Source organism: Panthera onca, chromosome B1 (assembly GCF_046562875.1).
Source record: "Panthera onca isolate mPanOnc1 chromosome B1, mPanOnc1 haplotype 2, whole genome shotgun sequence".
Lineage (NCBI taxonomy): Eukaryota > Metazoa > Chordata > Mammalia > Carnivora > Felidae > Panthera > Panthera onca.
The window spans coordinates 161,209,157-161,224,530 of record NC_138342.1 but is presented as its reverse complement, the minus strand read 5'-3'; the positions used below and the strand labels follow the sequence as shown (position 1 = coordinate 161,224,530).

At 35.3% G+C, this 15,374-nt stretch overlaps 1 protein-coding gene across 2 annotated transcripts in view; it reads right to left on the bottom strand.

Annotated features, from left to right (window-relative positions):
* ADAM9 (ADAM metallopeptidase domain 9) overlaps window positions 1-15,374 on the bottom strand; it is a 145,100-nt gene that overhangs the window by 108,866 nt on the left and 20,860 nt on the right. For both annotated transcript variants that reach the window (XR_013555062.1, XM_078445536.1), the window contains exons 4-6: window positions 9,289-9,367; window positions 2,474-2,550; window positions 920-1,115 (exon numbers count right to left, since the gene is read on the bottom strand). Coding sequence is in view for 1 of the 2 variants with exons in the window: in XM_078445536.1 (XP_078301662.1) it covers window positions 920-1,115; window positions 2,474-2,550; window positions 9,289-9,367 (352 nt within the window). In the remaining variant the exon portion in view is untranslated. The remainder of the gene's footprint in view (window positions 1-919; window positions 1,116-2,473; window positions 2,551-9,288; window positions 9,368-15,374) is intronic.

The window sequence follows — 15,374 nt, the reverse complement described above, 5'->3', positions numbered from 1 at the left end:
AAGTGTTGCTGTCGTTTTAAGTGGTAACTGCTCTCTGTACTAATCTCAGAAAAATCCTAGGTAGAGATAATATGAGGTATTCAGGTTTCCAAGGAGAATTACTGATTTTCTAATATTGAAATTATACACACTCACACACACTTTAATGGGAAACCCCATCACTGTGTTAAGAGTGGAAAAAAGAAATATAATAACTATAAGAATATAAGAACCCAGAGCAGAAGTAAGGACAAGGTTGCCACTTCAAAAAGTGACTAATTCTGTGATTTTCAGAAATTCATATATAGTGCAGAATTGGGCAAAAACTTGAATGTTTTCCAATGATTAAAGCTAAAAGAATGGATGGCTGAAGAGGCAATGAAAACAATGCCATAAACTGGCACATGCCTTTCCCAACCCAGCAGCACCATGACACATATAGAAAGGCACAGATAACTGTAGCTGACCTATTCCTAGAAACACTTGGGTCAGCGAGACCCTTGTCAAGAGTAAGCAGCGAATTCTAGTGAAGACTCAAAACTGAGATACGAGTGTCCCTGCAAGACCTCTGAAATAAGTCATAATGCCCGATCTCTCTCTGTTTCTTCAATCTAGCACTCAAGAATCCCCATTCTGTTTGTGTAAAAGGTATCTAAATAAACTGCTCTCTGAAAGACAGTGTAATGGACTACAATGCAGCAGTGGTAAAAAATACGTATATAAGTATCGTTTAAGATCTAAGCCCTAATTTCTAAAACACATAGAAGCTTGAATATGTTCGACTTGGTGGAAGGAACTGCATCTTTTTATTCCCCAGTAGCTACCACAACATCTGGCACATAGTTGGCAAAAACAAAACAATAATAAGTATTGGTGTGATGCAAAAATACATGATTTTTTAACACTTTAGTCTGGGCCATGAAGAAACATATTTCCTTACTCGAAGTAGCTGAGTAATCCTAGGAGGCTCTTCTTCTTCATAGTCTGTGGTTTCTTTCTCTATATCCTTGTTGGAAACCCCACATTTCAGAGGCTCTTTGTGGACATGATCCATTCGATAAAAGATGTGCTCAAAACGAGAGCTATTTTGTAGGGGTTCGATCCCGTAACTCACATTCTCTATATGTAGCATTCCTCTAAGTGTCGCATTATACGTACACAATTTTTAAGAATTAAGAAAATAATACACAGGAAAAGAAATTAGAAAACACGAAATCAAGTCCCAGTGCTTAACATGTTTAAGAAAAGAACAGTCCAACAGTCTAAAGAGTGGATGACAAGAGAAGCAATGAAAATAATGCCATAAACTCAAATGAGTTAATGAAAATACACTAGAAGAGGCACATGCCTCTCTCAACCCAGCAGCACCATGACACATGTACAAAGGCACAGTGCCCACAACTGTAGTTGACGTATTCCTAGAAACATTTTGGTCAAAGGGACCCCTGTCAAGAGTAAGCAGGGAATTCTAGTGAAGACCCAAACAGGGAGTCAGAAGAACATCTGAAATAAAGTCCTAATGCCCAATCTCTCTGTTTTTCCAATCTCAGACTGTTGGTTTATTTCTCTATACCATGCTACCTAGAGAAAAATACTAGGTTTTAGAATCATGCAGACCTAAATATAAAGCTCAAGACTGCTACTTACTAACGTCACTCCCCTGAAAGTCAGTTAACCTCTCCAAGTGACTGCTGTATAATGGAAGGCAATACAGAGGAGTGGCTAGAAGTATGGAGTCTGGAGCCAAAGAACCAGAGTTTGAATCCCAAAAGTTTCCTACTAGCTATGGGATTTAACACCTCTTCTTTATGTTCCTACTAGCAATGATTTAACACCTCTTCTCTATGTTACATTCTACATGGGGCTGTTCTGGAAACGAAATTATTTAATAAGTGTGAAATACTTAGCACATTGCCTGGCACACAGTAAGTGTAAGTGTTATTACTTAAATGGAGATAATTACAGCCATTTATACAGCTGGTTTGAGAATTAAAAGTAATATTTATTAGTTCAATCATGTAATCAACCAAACAGCACAGCATCATATTGCCAGGCCCTCAACAAATGTAATTTTAATATTATTATCACTTTACTTCATATGTGGTATAATTTCTCTAAATCCCAGTTTGCTTAATCACCTAAATATGGAGATAATGAGCCCCTTTTCACAGGCATTGTGAGACTTAAATGAAATATAGGTGAAAATTGTGTAAACATAAAGTACTACACAGACTTAAAGTATGTTTTTTTAATAGCAAAAATCTTAGCTATCTCAAAACAACGAAATTTTCTCTTTGGATATTGAAACTCACCACTGTAATATTTTCTTAAATAAACATGCCAAGAATGATATCTGATACATAGCTCTAAAGACCTTCAGCAATACCAAAGTAAATCTAATATTGTTAATTCCCCCAAATGACTTGATTTGGAAACAGAAATAGGGAAAGGGGTAAGAAATAGAAGGAAAAAAATGATAAAGAAAATTCCTTACCTGAGTCCAAAACAGTCGCTCAGAGCAATGGATGAATTATAAACTCCCTCCACATAGCCCCGATAATGACAATGATTCTAAATGATAAAAACTGTATTATCTTCAAATACTGTTACATTGCTAAAATAATCACAGAAATTATAGAGCTAATAAAATTATTTCAGGTCAGTAAACTAACAATTTTGTTCATATCACTGGCATCTTATTACATGGCGTTCTTCGGATTATCTTCAGATTATCTACTGCCCTCCTATACAAGGATACAAATATTTAGGCAGATTTCCAGAGGATACTAAGCACAAAGAGCTCTATCCCAATAACCATTAAGCCTAGAAGCAGAACAAGACACCATTATATCATGTTTAACATTTTTTTTAATGCTTGTTTTTGAGAGAGAGAGAGAGAGAGAGAGAGAGAGAGAGAGAGAACAAGCAGGGGAGGGGCTGAGACAGAGACACACAGAATCCAAAGCAGGCTCCAAGCTCGGAGCTGTCAGCACAGAGCCTGATGCAAGGCTCGAACTCACAAACTACAAGATCATGACCTGAGCTGAAGTCAGACACTTAACCGACTGAGCCACCCAGGTGCCCTATATCATATTTAACATTTTAGATCACAGTCAATCCAAGAAGCAATAGCAGCCAAATGACACCTAATACAGAAGGGGACCTTGTGACAAGCTAATGATGCCAAGGCGGGAAAAAAATCAGCATGTGGTAAAAAAGTAATTTTGACCAGATGATTTTTTCTTCTTAACTATATATTGATTATATTATTATTAGTTTTACATTTAGCCATCTTAAAAAAACTAAAGAGGCTTTATCCTTAATTTTGAGGAAGAAACTGGCCAGTGGAAACACAAGCATAATATCACTTACTAATATCAGATTTTTTTATTGCATGATGAGATCTTGTCCTCTTTAAAACAATTTTAAAGCACAAAAAAAAAAAAAAAAAAAAAAGCTAAGGTGGGTGGGGGAGGTGGTTGTTAGGCAACATTGAGATGTATCACAAGGCCTTAATATTAAAAACAGTACAGGGGCGCCTGAGTGGCTCAGTCGACTGAACGTCAGACTTCGGCTCAGGTCATGATCTCACGGCTCGTGAGTTCAAGCCCTGCATTGGGCTCCGTGCTGACAGCTCAGAGCCTGGAGCCTGCTTCAAATTCTGTGTCTCCCTCTCTCTCTGCCCCTCCCCTGCTCTCTCTCTCTCTCAAAAATAAACGTCAAAAAAAAAATTAAAAAAAAAAAAAAAAAAACAGTACAGTACTGGTGGTGCATTGGGATAACAACCAGTGGAACAGAATTTGGGGACTTGAAATAGACCAAGTACACATGGAACTTTTTGTGATAAAAGTGGCATCTCAAATCAATGCGGCAAGGATGCACCTTTAAGTAAATGGTGCTCAGTCCACTTAGACATTTATAAAAGAATAAAATTAGATCGGTACCTCACACCATGCATAGGAATAAAATCTTAATGAATCAAGAGTCTGAACATTAAAAATAAAATCATATATAAAAACCAAAAGAAAACATGAGTGAATTCTTCTCTAACCTGGGTATAGAGAAAGGCTATTACTTGAAATATAGACGCAATAAAAGAAAAAACTGATAATTTTTACTACATAAAAAGTTTTTCAAGCTTCTATATGGCAAGAAACACCAAAAAACAAAGTCAAAACACAATACACAAACTGGGAAAAAGTATTTGTAACTTGTATCAGAGATACAATAACTATAAAGAACTCTTAAATATCAAAGAGGAAAGATTAAAAACCCAACAGAAGAGAGGAAGAAGTAAAACTGTCACTATTTGCACATGACATGATATTATATATAGAAAACCCTAAGGTCCCCACCAAAAAACTGTTAGAACTAATAAATGATTTCAGTAAAGTTGCAGGAAACAAAATCAATATAAAGAAATCTGTTGTGGTTCTATTCACTGATAATGAACTAGCAGAAGGAAAGATTAAGAAAACGATCCCATATCCATCAAAAAGAATAAAGTACCTAGATACAAATTTAATTAAGGAGGAAGGTCCTGTACACAGAAAATGGTAAGATATTAATGAAAGAAATTGAAGATACAAATAAACAGAAAGATAATCCATGACCACAGATTGGAAGAATTAATATTGTCAAAATGTCCAAACTACTCAAAACAATCTTACAGATTCAATGCAATTCTTATCAAAATTCCAATGGCATTTTTTACAGAAATGAAACAAATAATCCTAAGATTTGTCTGGGACCACAAAAAAACACCAAATAGAATAAAGACACTCCTTCCTCTTCTTGAGAAAGAAGAACAAAGCTAGAGGCATCATGCTCCCTAATTTCAAACTATATTACAAAGCTATAGGAATCAAAACAGTATGGTGTTGGCATAAAAACAGACACACAGATCAATGGAACAGAGAGCCCAGAAATAAACTCATACATATATGATCAATTAATTTCTGACAAGGGAGCCAAGAATATACCAATCTCTTCAATAAATGGTCCTTCAGAGGAGCACCTTGGTGGCTCAGTTGGTTAAGTCGTGAAGACCATCACGACTTCAGCTGAGGTCATAGTCTCACAGTTTTTGAGTTCGAGCCCACATCGGACTCTGTGCTGACAGCTCAGAGCCTAGAGTCTGTTTCAGATTCTGTCTCCCCTTCTCTTTGCCCCCCTCCCATGCTCATGTTCTCTCTCTGTTTCTCAATAATAAATAAATGTTAAAATAAAATAAAATAAAAAATAAAATAAAATAAAATAAAAATAAAAATAAAAATTTTTTTAAATAAAAATAAAAAAAATAAATGGTCCTGGGAAAACTGGAGAGCTGCATACAAAAGAATGAAACCAGACCACTATCTTACACCATACATAAAAATTAACTCAAAATTAGATTAAAGACAGCATAGTGACTACAGTTAATAATGCTGTATTGTATAATTGAAAGTTGCTAAGGGAATAAATCTTAAAAAGTTCTCACTACAAACACAAAAAAATTTTTAACTATTATGGTAACAGATATTAACAAGACTTACAGTGGTGATCATTTCACAATATATACAAATATCAAATCATTTTGTTGTACACCTGAAACTAAGGCAGTAAAATGTATGTCAATTATACCGCAATTTAAAAAACAAAATCTTAGAGGGACAACAACAAAAGAAAACCCAGTGGAAAATTGGGCAAAAGACATAAACAGACAATTCACAAAAGAACATAAAAATGCCCTCACATACATGCAGATTTTCAATCTCACTCATGAAAAAGTAAGAATCCATGAGTCTGCACTGATATAAATAAATGAGAAGGGACATCTTTTCCTTACAGAAAGCACTAATTCACACGGAAGCACTAATGAAATTAAGAAATCACCATTTTAACAACCATCATAACCATTAATTCGGACAACTACTACATACTAACACTAGTGGGTAAAAATTTGAGAAGTAACAGGATATTTATATTAGTCTCAAAATGTCTAACCATAATATTAATTAAAAAGGCAAAAACAGTAACTTTATAGAAGAGAAACCTGGCAGGCAATTTCTTAACCAAATGATCAATATTAATACCATCAGGAACAGCACAAATGCAGCCCCTGCTTCCTGACAGGATACACTGAGGACCATTCGGTATCACTTTGGTGGTATTCCTGCCAAAAGTACATAACCTGACTCTGATCACGAGCAAACGTCAATCTCAAATGGCAGGATGTTTACAAAAGTTGGCCTATACTTCTCAAAAATGCTATTGTCATGAAATACAAGGGAAGACAAAGGATTTCCAGATTAAAGGAGACTACAGAGACATGACCACTGAATGCAGCACAATAACATGGATTTTCTTTTGCTATAAAGTATATTATTGGGATGATGGACCAAAAACAAAAAACAGAAAGAAAATCATTAAGGTCTGTATATTAGAAAACAGCATCACTTCAATGTTAACTTCCTAATTTTGAGAATTGTACTTGATTAAATAAAAGAACTCCTTGTTTTTAGGGAATTAACAATGAAGTGTTTAAGGGTAAAGTGATACCATGTTTGCAATATACTCTTTAAAACTTTCAGAAAAAAAATAGAGAAGAAAGAAAGGATAAAGCAAATGCAGTAAAATGTTAACATTTGGGGAATCTGGGTGAATGGGACGCATGAATGTTTTATATTATTCATGCAACTTTTCCTATAAGTCTGAAGTGGTGAAAATTTAAAAAAAATTAAGCAATTTACACTAAAAATACAGGCTGAATTTCAACACTTTACAACTTTTTCTATTGTGGGGCAATTCACAACCACTAATGTTTTTCTTTCTAGTGCTTTATGTTAAAGTCTAGCTTTGATATTGTCTTCTTCTCACCAGAGAAAACTAAATACCTTCTACTATTACTAATGAGGTAGCATCTATGAGGTAATAATACTTGTAACTCATGGCACTCTAAAATTAAATGTTTCTAGGGGCACCTGGGTAGCTCAGTCGGTTAAGTGTCCTACTTCGGCTCAGGTCATGATCTTAAGGTTCATGAATTCGAGCCCTGCATCAGGCTTTGTGGAGTCTGCTTCAGATTCTGTGTCTCCCTCTCTCCTCCCCCACTCATGCTCTGTCTCTCTCTGTCTCTCAAAAATAAATAAACGTTAAAAAGAAAAATTTTTTAATTAAATGTTTCTAGTTTCAATTATAATAGAAGCTCTCTTATTTGACATGACTGAAATCCATCACTTGGTTGCTTAATCTGCCAACTTGACAGTATTTTTTAAATAACTGGGTTTTATTAATAAATCTTTCCAAAGGCTCCAATGTACTTTAAAAAATCTTATTTCATAAGTTTACAAAACATCTAGTTAAACTGCATGATTACAGTAAAGGTGCAAATGTCACAGTTTTGGAAATACACAAACTATAAGCAAAACACTCAACTAGGGAGAAGAGAAATACACAGAACTATTATAGAGCCACCTAAAAAAAAAAAAAAAAACAACCTAGCCACAGCCCACAAGCCTTGGGCAGTCAATATACTTTTCATATGGAACAAAGAGTATTAATTAATTAAAGAAGTTAACTTTAGAAGTGTCTTAAGACACTTGCTAATACATTTGCAAGGTACCCCAAAGTTCTAACACATGGTAATCTGGAATTTTGTTTCACACAGAAACTTGAATAAAGTGGTTATTAAAACTTAGTTTCTTTGTGAAAAATGGCCTTTGTGAAAGACACTAATGATAAAAACCAGGTAATAGCACTCATAAGGGAAAGCATTCATGTTTTCTCAGTGTAATTTCATTGCATTTTATAAACAAAAGTAATGTCATTATAATATCTGACAATCTAGCCATAGGCCAAAAATTCCCAGTATCAAGGTTTTAATTGGTATCTCAAATCTACATACTTTCATTTATCTAAACAATACTAAAAACCAAGAAATAAGAAAAAGACTTCATCTGTCTTAATTTGTATTTTTCAATCACCCAAGAAAGCACAATTCCATAATAATACTTTCAGATAACAGTTGCATCAATTTCTATTGACTGAAATCTATTTTTAGCAGTTTTAAGCATTTATATTTTCAATAATAATAAATAATATTTATGGAGTTAATAATGGTCAGACTATCTGTTCTGAGTATCTTACAGGTATTAACTCATTTAATGGAGACACAATGTACAGCATAAGGAATATAATTAACAATATGTAACAACTTTGTATGGTGACAAATGGGAGCTAGGTTTGTCGTGGTAGTCATTTCATAACGTATATAAACTTTGAATCACTATGTTATATAGTGAAACAAATACAATATTGTAAGTCAACTACACTTCAATTTTTTAAAAAGTATTAACTCATTTAAGCTTTCCAGTAACTCCATGAAGTTGTAATTATCATTCCCATTTTAAGGTGAAGAAAATAAGGTACAAACAACTCAAAGTAACTTCACCAACAAATAAATGACAGAGCCAGCAACAACAACAACAACAACAAAAAAGAGCCAGGATTACATCCAAGCAGTGTGAAATTAATCTAAAACAAGGGTTTGCCTTCTATTTATTTGAAGTGCACTGCAAAAGTGCGTAACTAACATAAACAATTCAACCCAGCCAAACATTACAGAGCTTGCAGGAAAATAACACATGTTTAATGGGAACAAATACTTCCATGGACACTCATGCAAAAGAAAGAAATACAGAATAGCTAACTGCCAAAAAGGACGCAAAATGCTCTTCCCAAAAGACACGAAAAATGTTTATGCTCTAATTTAATAATGCATAAGACCAAATTCAGCAACTACCAATTATTTTGAGTATTCCTGGCCAGTTCTGTCTTCAGAAATACTCTGTTCTCTGATGCAAAGAGGACCACATTTCTTTAGAAAAGAACTATTTTTAGTAAAAAATTACAACATATAACAGCATACAAGTGTTTGTTCTTTACTAAGTATTAATGGCAAATCAAATGGCTTAATAAGTAAGAGATGCTTTCAGGGAGATTAACTTCCAGCAAAAACAATTTTTTAGATTTTAAAATATAGCAAACCTTCATAAGGAGTAAGGATTACCATAAATAGAAGATTATTTCTTGAACTTTAAAAAAAAACATTTGACAACTTGAGGACCTGGAGAACTGTAAAGTGCACTCCAGTCCATGTAAATACACCCACCACACACCCCCTTCCCAGGATAACTCCATATATTATAATGTCAAGAGAGGCCCTGGGTGACTGTGCAATGTATACATAGTCTTCTGTACCTGAATAGAACTAATTGTAAAATTATAATTATGTTAAATTCCAATATAAGATCAAGAGGAAAATGTTACCTGTACATCAGGATGGTCAGAGATCAGAACCCCTTCCTTGTTGTAGGTATAAACTACAAAATCTTGGGGCAAAAGGTCTCTGGAAGAGGAATAAAACATATCACTTAAAATTATTTTACCTACATACAACTAAGAAACAACTCATAAGGCAATATTCCTAGAACATATAAACAGGAACAAAAACTTTCACCTGACAAATTATTATTTAAAGGGAAAGCTATTATAAAACAAAAAGGTCATAAATAGACTCAAATCTGAAATCATGTGTGTTGCTTCATCATAAAGAATGCTAGGCTGCCTATGTGTTCTAGTGGTCATAAAATGTTGGCTGCAAAAAATAAAAGTAATGTCTTTAAATTTTTCTGATACATCTCATAGGAAAAGTATAAATAAGGTTATGTACTTATCATATTTCTAGATGATGTACTCATCATGTTTCTTAGAAGAAAAATAAGTGCTTTTACTCTTTCCTAAAAGTCCTATATAAACGAGAAGCACTCACTGCTTTAACCTTGTAAGTAGAGAGGCAAAATCAGTGTCAGTTGGAGGAAACAATTACTGCTGATTGCTGAACTCCCTTGCATGTTAAGGGAGCTCAGTATTGTAAACCATATGTGTAAAGACAGGGTTATCTTCGTTAAAGAAAACAACTGTTCAGTGACACTTGTTAAAAATGGTAAGGCAGACTTTATTCAGCTCCACTGTGATAAGTATAGGAACCACTGCAATGAGAGATAAAGGATCAACTACAAACACAGCATGGGCAAGTGGGAATTTATACCCAAGGGGCAGAGGTCAGTGGATAGGAAATTACTAACTGAAAATATCAGTGGCGAGGGGTGGTCTGGCTAAACTAACCTAACAGATTCTCGCTGAAGATAGGCCAGGGTGATAGGAAATCACAGGGGGGGTGGTAAAGGATGAGGAACCTGATCACACGTCCAGAGGAATCAGAAACCAGGGGGTTCTTGCTAAAACCAGATTTTATAAGGAAGTGCATGGATGATGTACTTAGGAAAAGGTTCAACCGCCTAAGGTTTGGTCAAGCAAAGAATGTTTGTCAGTCTCCCCTCTTGTTCAAGAAAAGAAGAGACATCCTTCTTTCCTCTGAACAATATAAATCCAGACAGAATCTGGAATCCTTTTGTTCATTAAGGACCAGCTGAATCATCTATTGGAACTTGGTAGTAAAGGACATTTGCTGGATGGTGCTAGCAGTCAGGCTTTTAATGAGGACGGTTGCTATGAAAATAAAGACAAATAAACTCAGTTTCTGAATCCAGTGGGCAGCAGTCAAGGTTTTTAGATTTGAAATTCTCGAAGCATGTTTAGATGGTAGAGGATGGCACTGTCCATCCGACAAATCTTCCTGGTTGGAAATGTGAATGTACCCGGTGATGGCATCAGGCGTTCTGGTGAACTTTTTGAATGGTCCATACCAGAAGAGACAGGAAGGCTGCCCATATGTGAACTGTTGTGGTAAATTTTTTTTTTTTTGAAATTTATATCAATTTGTTCAGCTTCTGCTTGTAGAGCTTCAGGAAAAGGGCAGTTTTAACTCTCAATGATTCCAACTCAGAAGGGAGAAAAACTAGAAATGTTAATTTGGAGAGTGGTAGCCAGCTATTGGAGGAAACCAGAAGATTTCAGATTTGGTAAAAAAAAAAAAAAAAAAAGGCAAAATGTGCAAGATGGAACTGGCAAGGGTACACTGGAGTTTTCTACTGAAACAAACAAAAATATTCTCTCTACAGTCACCCTCATTTCTGTCAAAGATAATCAAAGTAAGACTAATCTGTTTGCCAAATAAGTCAAGTCTCATTAAAACTGCCCTGATTATTTACGTAAGTGCAGCAAAAACAGTGATTGGCCACATAGGTCCTTGTTTGAGTTTCATTTCCTGGAACATTTCATAAGGAATCTCAGATTGGACTTCTAAAAGCCTCCCAGGATGGGGCATCTGAGCAGCTCAGTCAGTTGAACGTCTGACTTCTGCTGAGGCCGAGATCTCACATTCCTGAGCTCTAGCCCCACATAGGGCTCTCTGCTGACAGCACAGAGCCCACTTTGGATCCTCTGTCTCCCTCTCTCTCTGCCGTTCTCTCTCTCTCTCTCTCTCTCTCTCTCTCTCTGCCGTTCTCTCGTTCTCTCTCTCTCTCTCAAATAAATAAAATAAAAATAAACATTTTTTTAAAAAAATAAAAAAATAAAGAAAAGCCTTTCAGGGCTTAGAAGCCATCAGATTTTGCCTGCAGTGCCTAGAGGTATGGAGAATTCCTCTCTTCTCAAGGTTTTCAAAATACCCAGAGGTTCCTGGACCTGCCAGAAATGACCTCCCTTACTCAGCTGTAAGGCAGGAAACCCTGCAAGAGGCCAGGTACAGGCTGGTTTTACCAAGGTGTGTGGGGTGACGGGAAGGTATAAAATTGGCTCCTTAAAGTCAACCTTAGCTCCTTAATGCTGCCTGATCATACCTGATTTGATGCATATCATTCTCAAATATGACATTCCAGTCAAAAACCTTGATAATACAACTAAGGTTTCCAATTGGATCCTCACAGATTCTCACTGAACTTCCACAAAAAAACCATACTGCCATGAAAATAAAGATACTCTCTAAAAACTTCTAATTTCTGGAGGTCTTGGATAGGGAGAAAAGATCAATGGTTCAATTCCATATACAAAAAGAAAAAGGTTTCCTGCAATCCCTATCAAAATAACACCAGCATTCTTCACAGAGCTAGCAGAGCAAACAATCCTAAAATTTGTATGGAACCAGAAAAGACCCCAAATAGCCAAGGCAATCCTGAAAAAGAAAACCAAAGGTGGATGCATCACAAAATTCTGGACTTCAAGCTGTATTACAAAGCTGTAACCATCAAGACAATATGGTACTGACATAAGAACAGACACATAGATCAATGGAACACAATACAGAACCCAGAAATAGACCCACAAATGTATGGCTAACTAATCTTTGACAAAGCAGGAAAGTATATCCAATGGAAAAAAGACAGTCTCTTCAGCAGACGGTGTTGGGAACACTGGACAGTGAAATACAAAATGAACCTGCACCACTTTCTTACACCGTATACAAAAAATAAACTCAAAATGGATGAAAGACCTAAACGTAAGACAAGAAACCATCAAAATCCTAGAGAAGAAAACAGGAAACAACCTTTTTGACCTTAGCTGCAGTAGCTTCTTACCTCACATGTCTCCAGAGGCAAGGGAAACAAAAGCAAAATGAACTATTGAGACCTCATCAAGATAAAAAGCTTATTCACAGAGAAGGAAAGAGTCAGCAAAACTAAAAGGCAGCCAACAGAAGAGAAGATATTTGCCAATGAAATATCAGATAAAGGGTTAGTATCCAAAATCTATAAAGAACTTACCAAACTCAATACCCAAAAACAAAAATCCAGGGAAGAAATGGGCAAAAGACATGTCTTTTCCAAAGAAGACATCCAGATGGCTAATGGACACATGAAAAGATGCTCAACATCACTCATCATCAGGGAAATACAAATCAAAACCACAATGAGATACCACCTCACACCTGTCAGAATGGCTAAAATGAACAACTCAAGCAACAACAGATGTTGGTGAGGATGTGGAGCAAGAGGAACCCTTTTGCGCTGCTGGTGGGAATGCAAACTGGTGCAGCCACTCTGGAAAACAGTATGGAGGTTCCTCAAAATATTAAAAATAGAACTACCCTACGGGCGCCTGGGTAGCTCAGTCAGTTAAGCATCCAACTTCAGCTAAGGTCATGATCTCATGGTTTGTGAGTTCAAGCCCCATGTCAGGCTCTGTGCTGACAGCTCAGAGCCTGGAGCCTGCTTTGGATTCTATGTCTCCCTCTCTCTCTCTGCCTCTCCCCCACTTGTCCTCTGTCTCTGTCTCTCTCTCTCTCTCTCTATCAAAAATGAATAAAATGTAAAAAACAATTCTTAATTAATAAAAAAAAAAAAAAAATAGACTACCCTAAAACCCAGTAATTATACTACTAGGTATTTATCCAAAGGATTAAGGAGTGCTGATTCAAAGGGGCACATGCATCCCAATGTTTACAGCAGCACTATCGACAATAGCCAAATTATGGAAAGAGCCCAAATGTCCACTGACAGATGAATGGATAAAGAAAACGTGATGGACTACTACGCAGTAATCAAAAAGAATGAAATCTTGCCATTTGTAACACATGGATGGAACTAGAGTGTATTATGCTAAGTGAAATTAGCCAGAGAAAGACAAATATCATATGATTTCACTCATATGTGGAATTTAAGAAATAAAACAGATGAGCTTAAGGGAAGGGAAGCAGAAATAACATAAAAACAGAGAGGGGGACAAACTACAAGGGACTCTTAAATACAGAGAACAAACTGAGGGTTGCTGGCAGAGTGCTGGGTGGGGGGATAGGCTAAATGGGTGAGGGGCATTAAGGAGGACACTTGTTGGGATGAGCACTGGGTGTTACATATAGGTGATGAATCATTAAATTTTACTCCTGAAATCATTATTACATTATGTGTTAACTACTTGGATTTAAATTAAAAAAATAAAAATTTTAGAAATTTAAAAAAAGTTTTCCTTAAATTTGGGAAACAAAACATTAAAGAACCAGGAATGTTTCAACAAAAAGTCATAAAAAAATCATAATAATCCTCATCAGTTCATTCAGGCCCACGTAATTAAGTCTTGTTCTACTTAATCTTGTGTTAGCAGTCTTTATGAATCCATCAGTTTCTTCATTAGTTCTGACATTCTTACTCAATCCAATGGCAAGGTCTGAAAGTTTTTAAGTGATGCCATCAAGGAGCATTCTAACCTGTAGCTAATTATAAATGCTTTCAGAGAAGAATCACAGTAACTGTCTGTGAATGACAAAACACCTAAAATAGTTGTAGTTAAAGATCTGACAAGATTTCATTATAATGCTATTGACAAGGACATTTCGTTATTTCTGTGACATACAGCAATTTAAGGTAATAATTCGACAATGACAGTATTGATAAATTTCTATGAATATCATACAATTTCTGAAATAACCTGTAATAGTAACATATCCACACACATGTAACCTAAGAAGGCTTATCATCACTTATTTGACAATGCTTCCCATGTAATTTAACATATCAAATACACGTAATTACTTATACATCTCTCTTTTTATAAGAGACAAAACCCATGAGATTTTCCAAAGGTCATCTAGGAAATCTCAAAGTTAGTCTAAGGTCAAAAAGACTTCACTTAGAATCTGACATGGAGAAGTTGTCATGTCAGAAGGTTTGGTCAGTTGACTAAAGAAGATCACAGTCACTGTAAAACAATCCTTAGTCATCCACTTAACCAAAATCACAATTAAAAGATATCAAAGGCAAACACAGAAAGTTACATGGTTGTAAAACTTCTTAGCCTCTTACAATTAAGAAGACCTGGTTTTCTTCAATAGTCAAAGAACTGATAACATAATATGAAGCACAAGAAATTATTTTAAAACACAGAATCTTGTTTTCCCAGGCATATTACTTAAAAGGTAAAGAAAATCAACTTTTTTTTACAACTTCTTATTAAGAGCAAACCAAAAGAAACTTTGCTGTTTTAACACTGAGAGAAAATCAAATAATGGTTTTACATCAATGTACTATTAGTACAAAGGCAAATTTTTTTTAATTAAAAACAATTTTGTTTAATAATAAATACAAATAAATCCATCCAATCTTGGCCAACTTTGACCAGAAAAAGAAAGATTCCTTTTCTAAGGTTCCTTTTCCACAAATCTTACAAAATTTTTTTCTTATATCCATTCAGTTTTTCTCCTACTCTTTTCTTCTTTCTCATTCTGGAACAACCAGTCCATTCTACTTTCCAGTAAAATTACTCTCTTCTTCCCTTAACAAAAACGTGTCCTTCATAACTTTCCTCACCAAAAATACATCTTACTTTCCCTGCATACAGTTTTTCTTTACTATTACTATTCCTAGTAGTTTCATTTACATATGTTGATTATATTTTTAACCATCTGAAACCCAAATTTTCAGTGAAAAGTAGGAAGCAGACAATTGCAAACTCACATACTA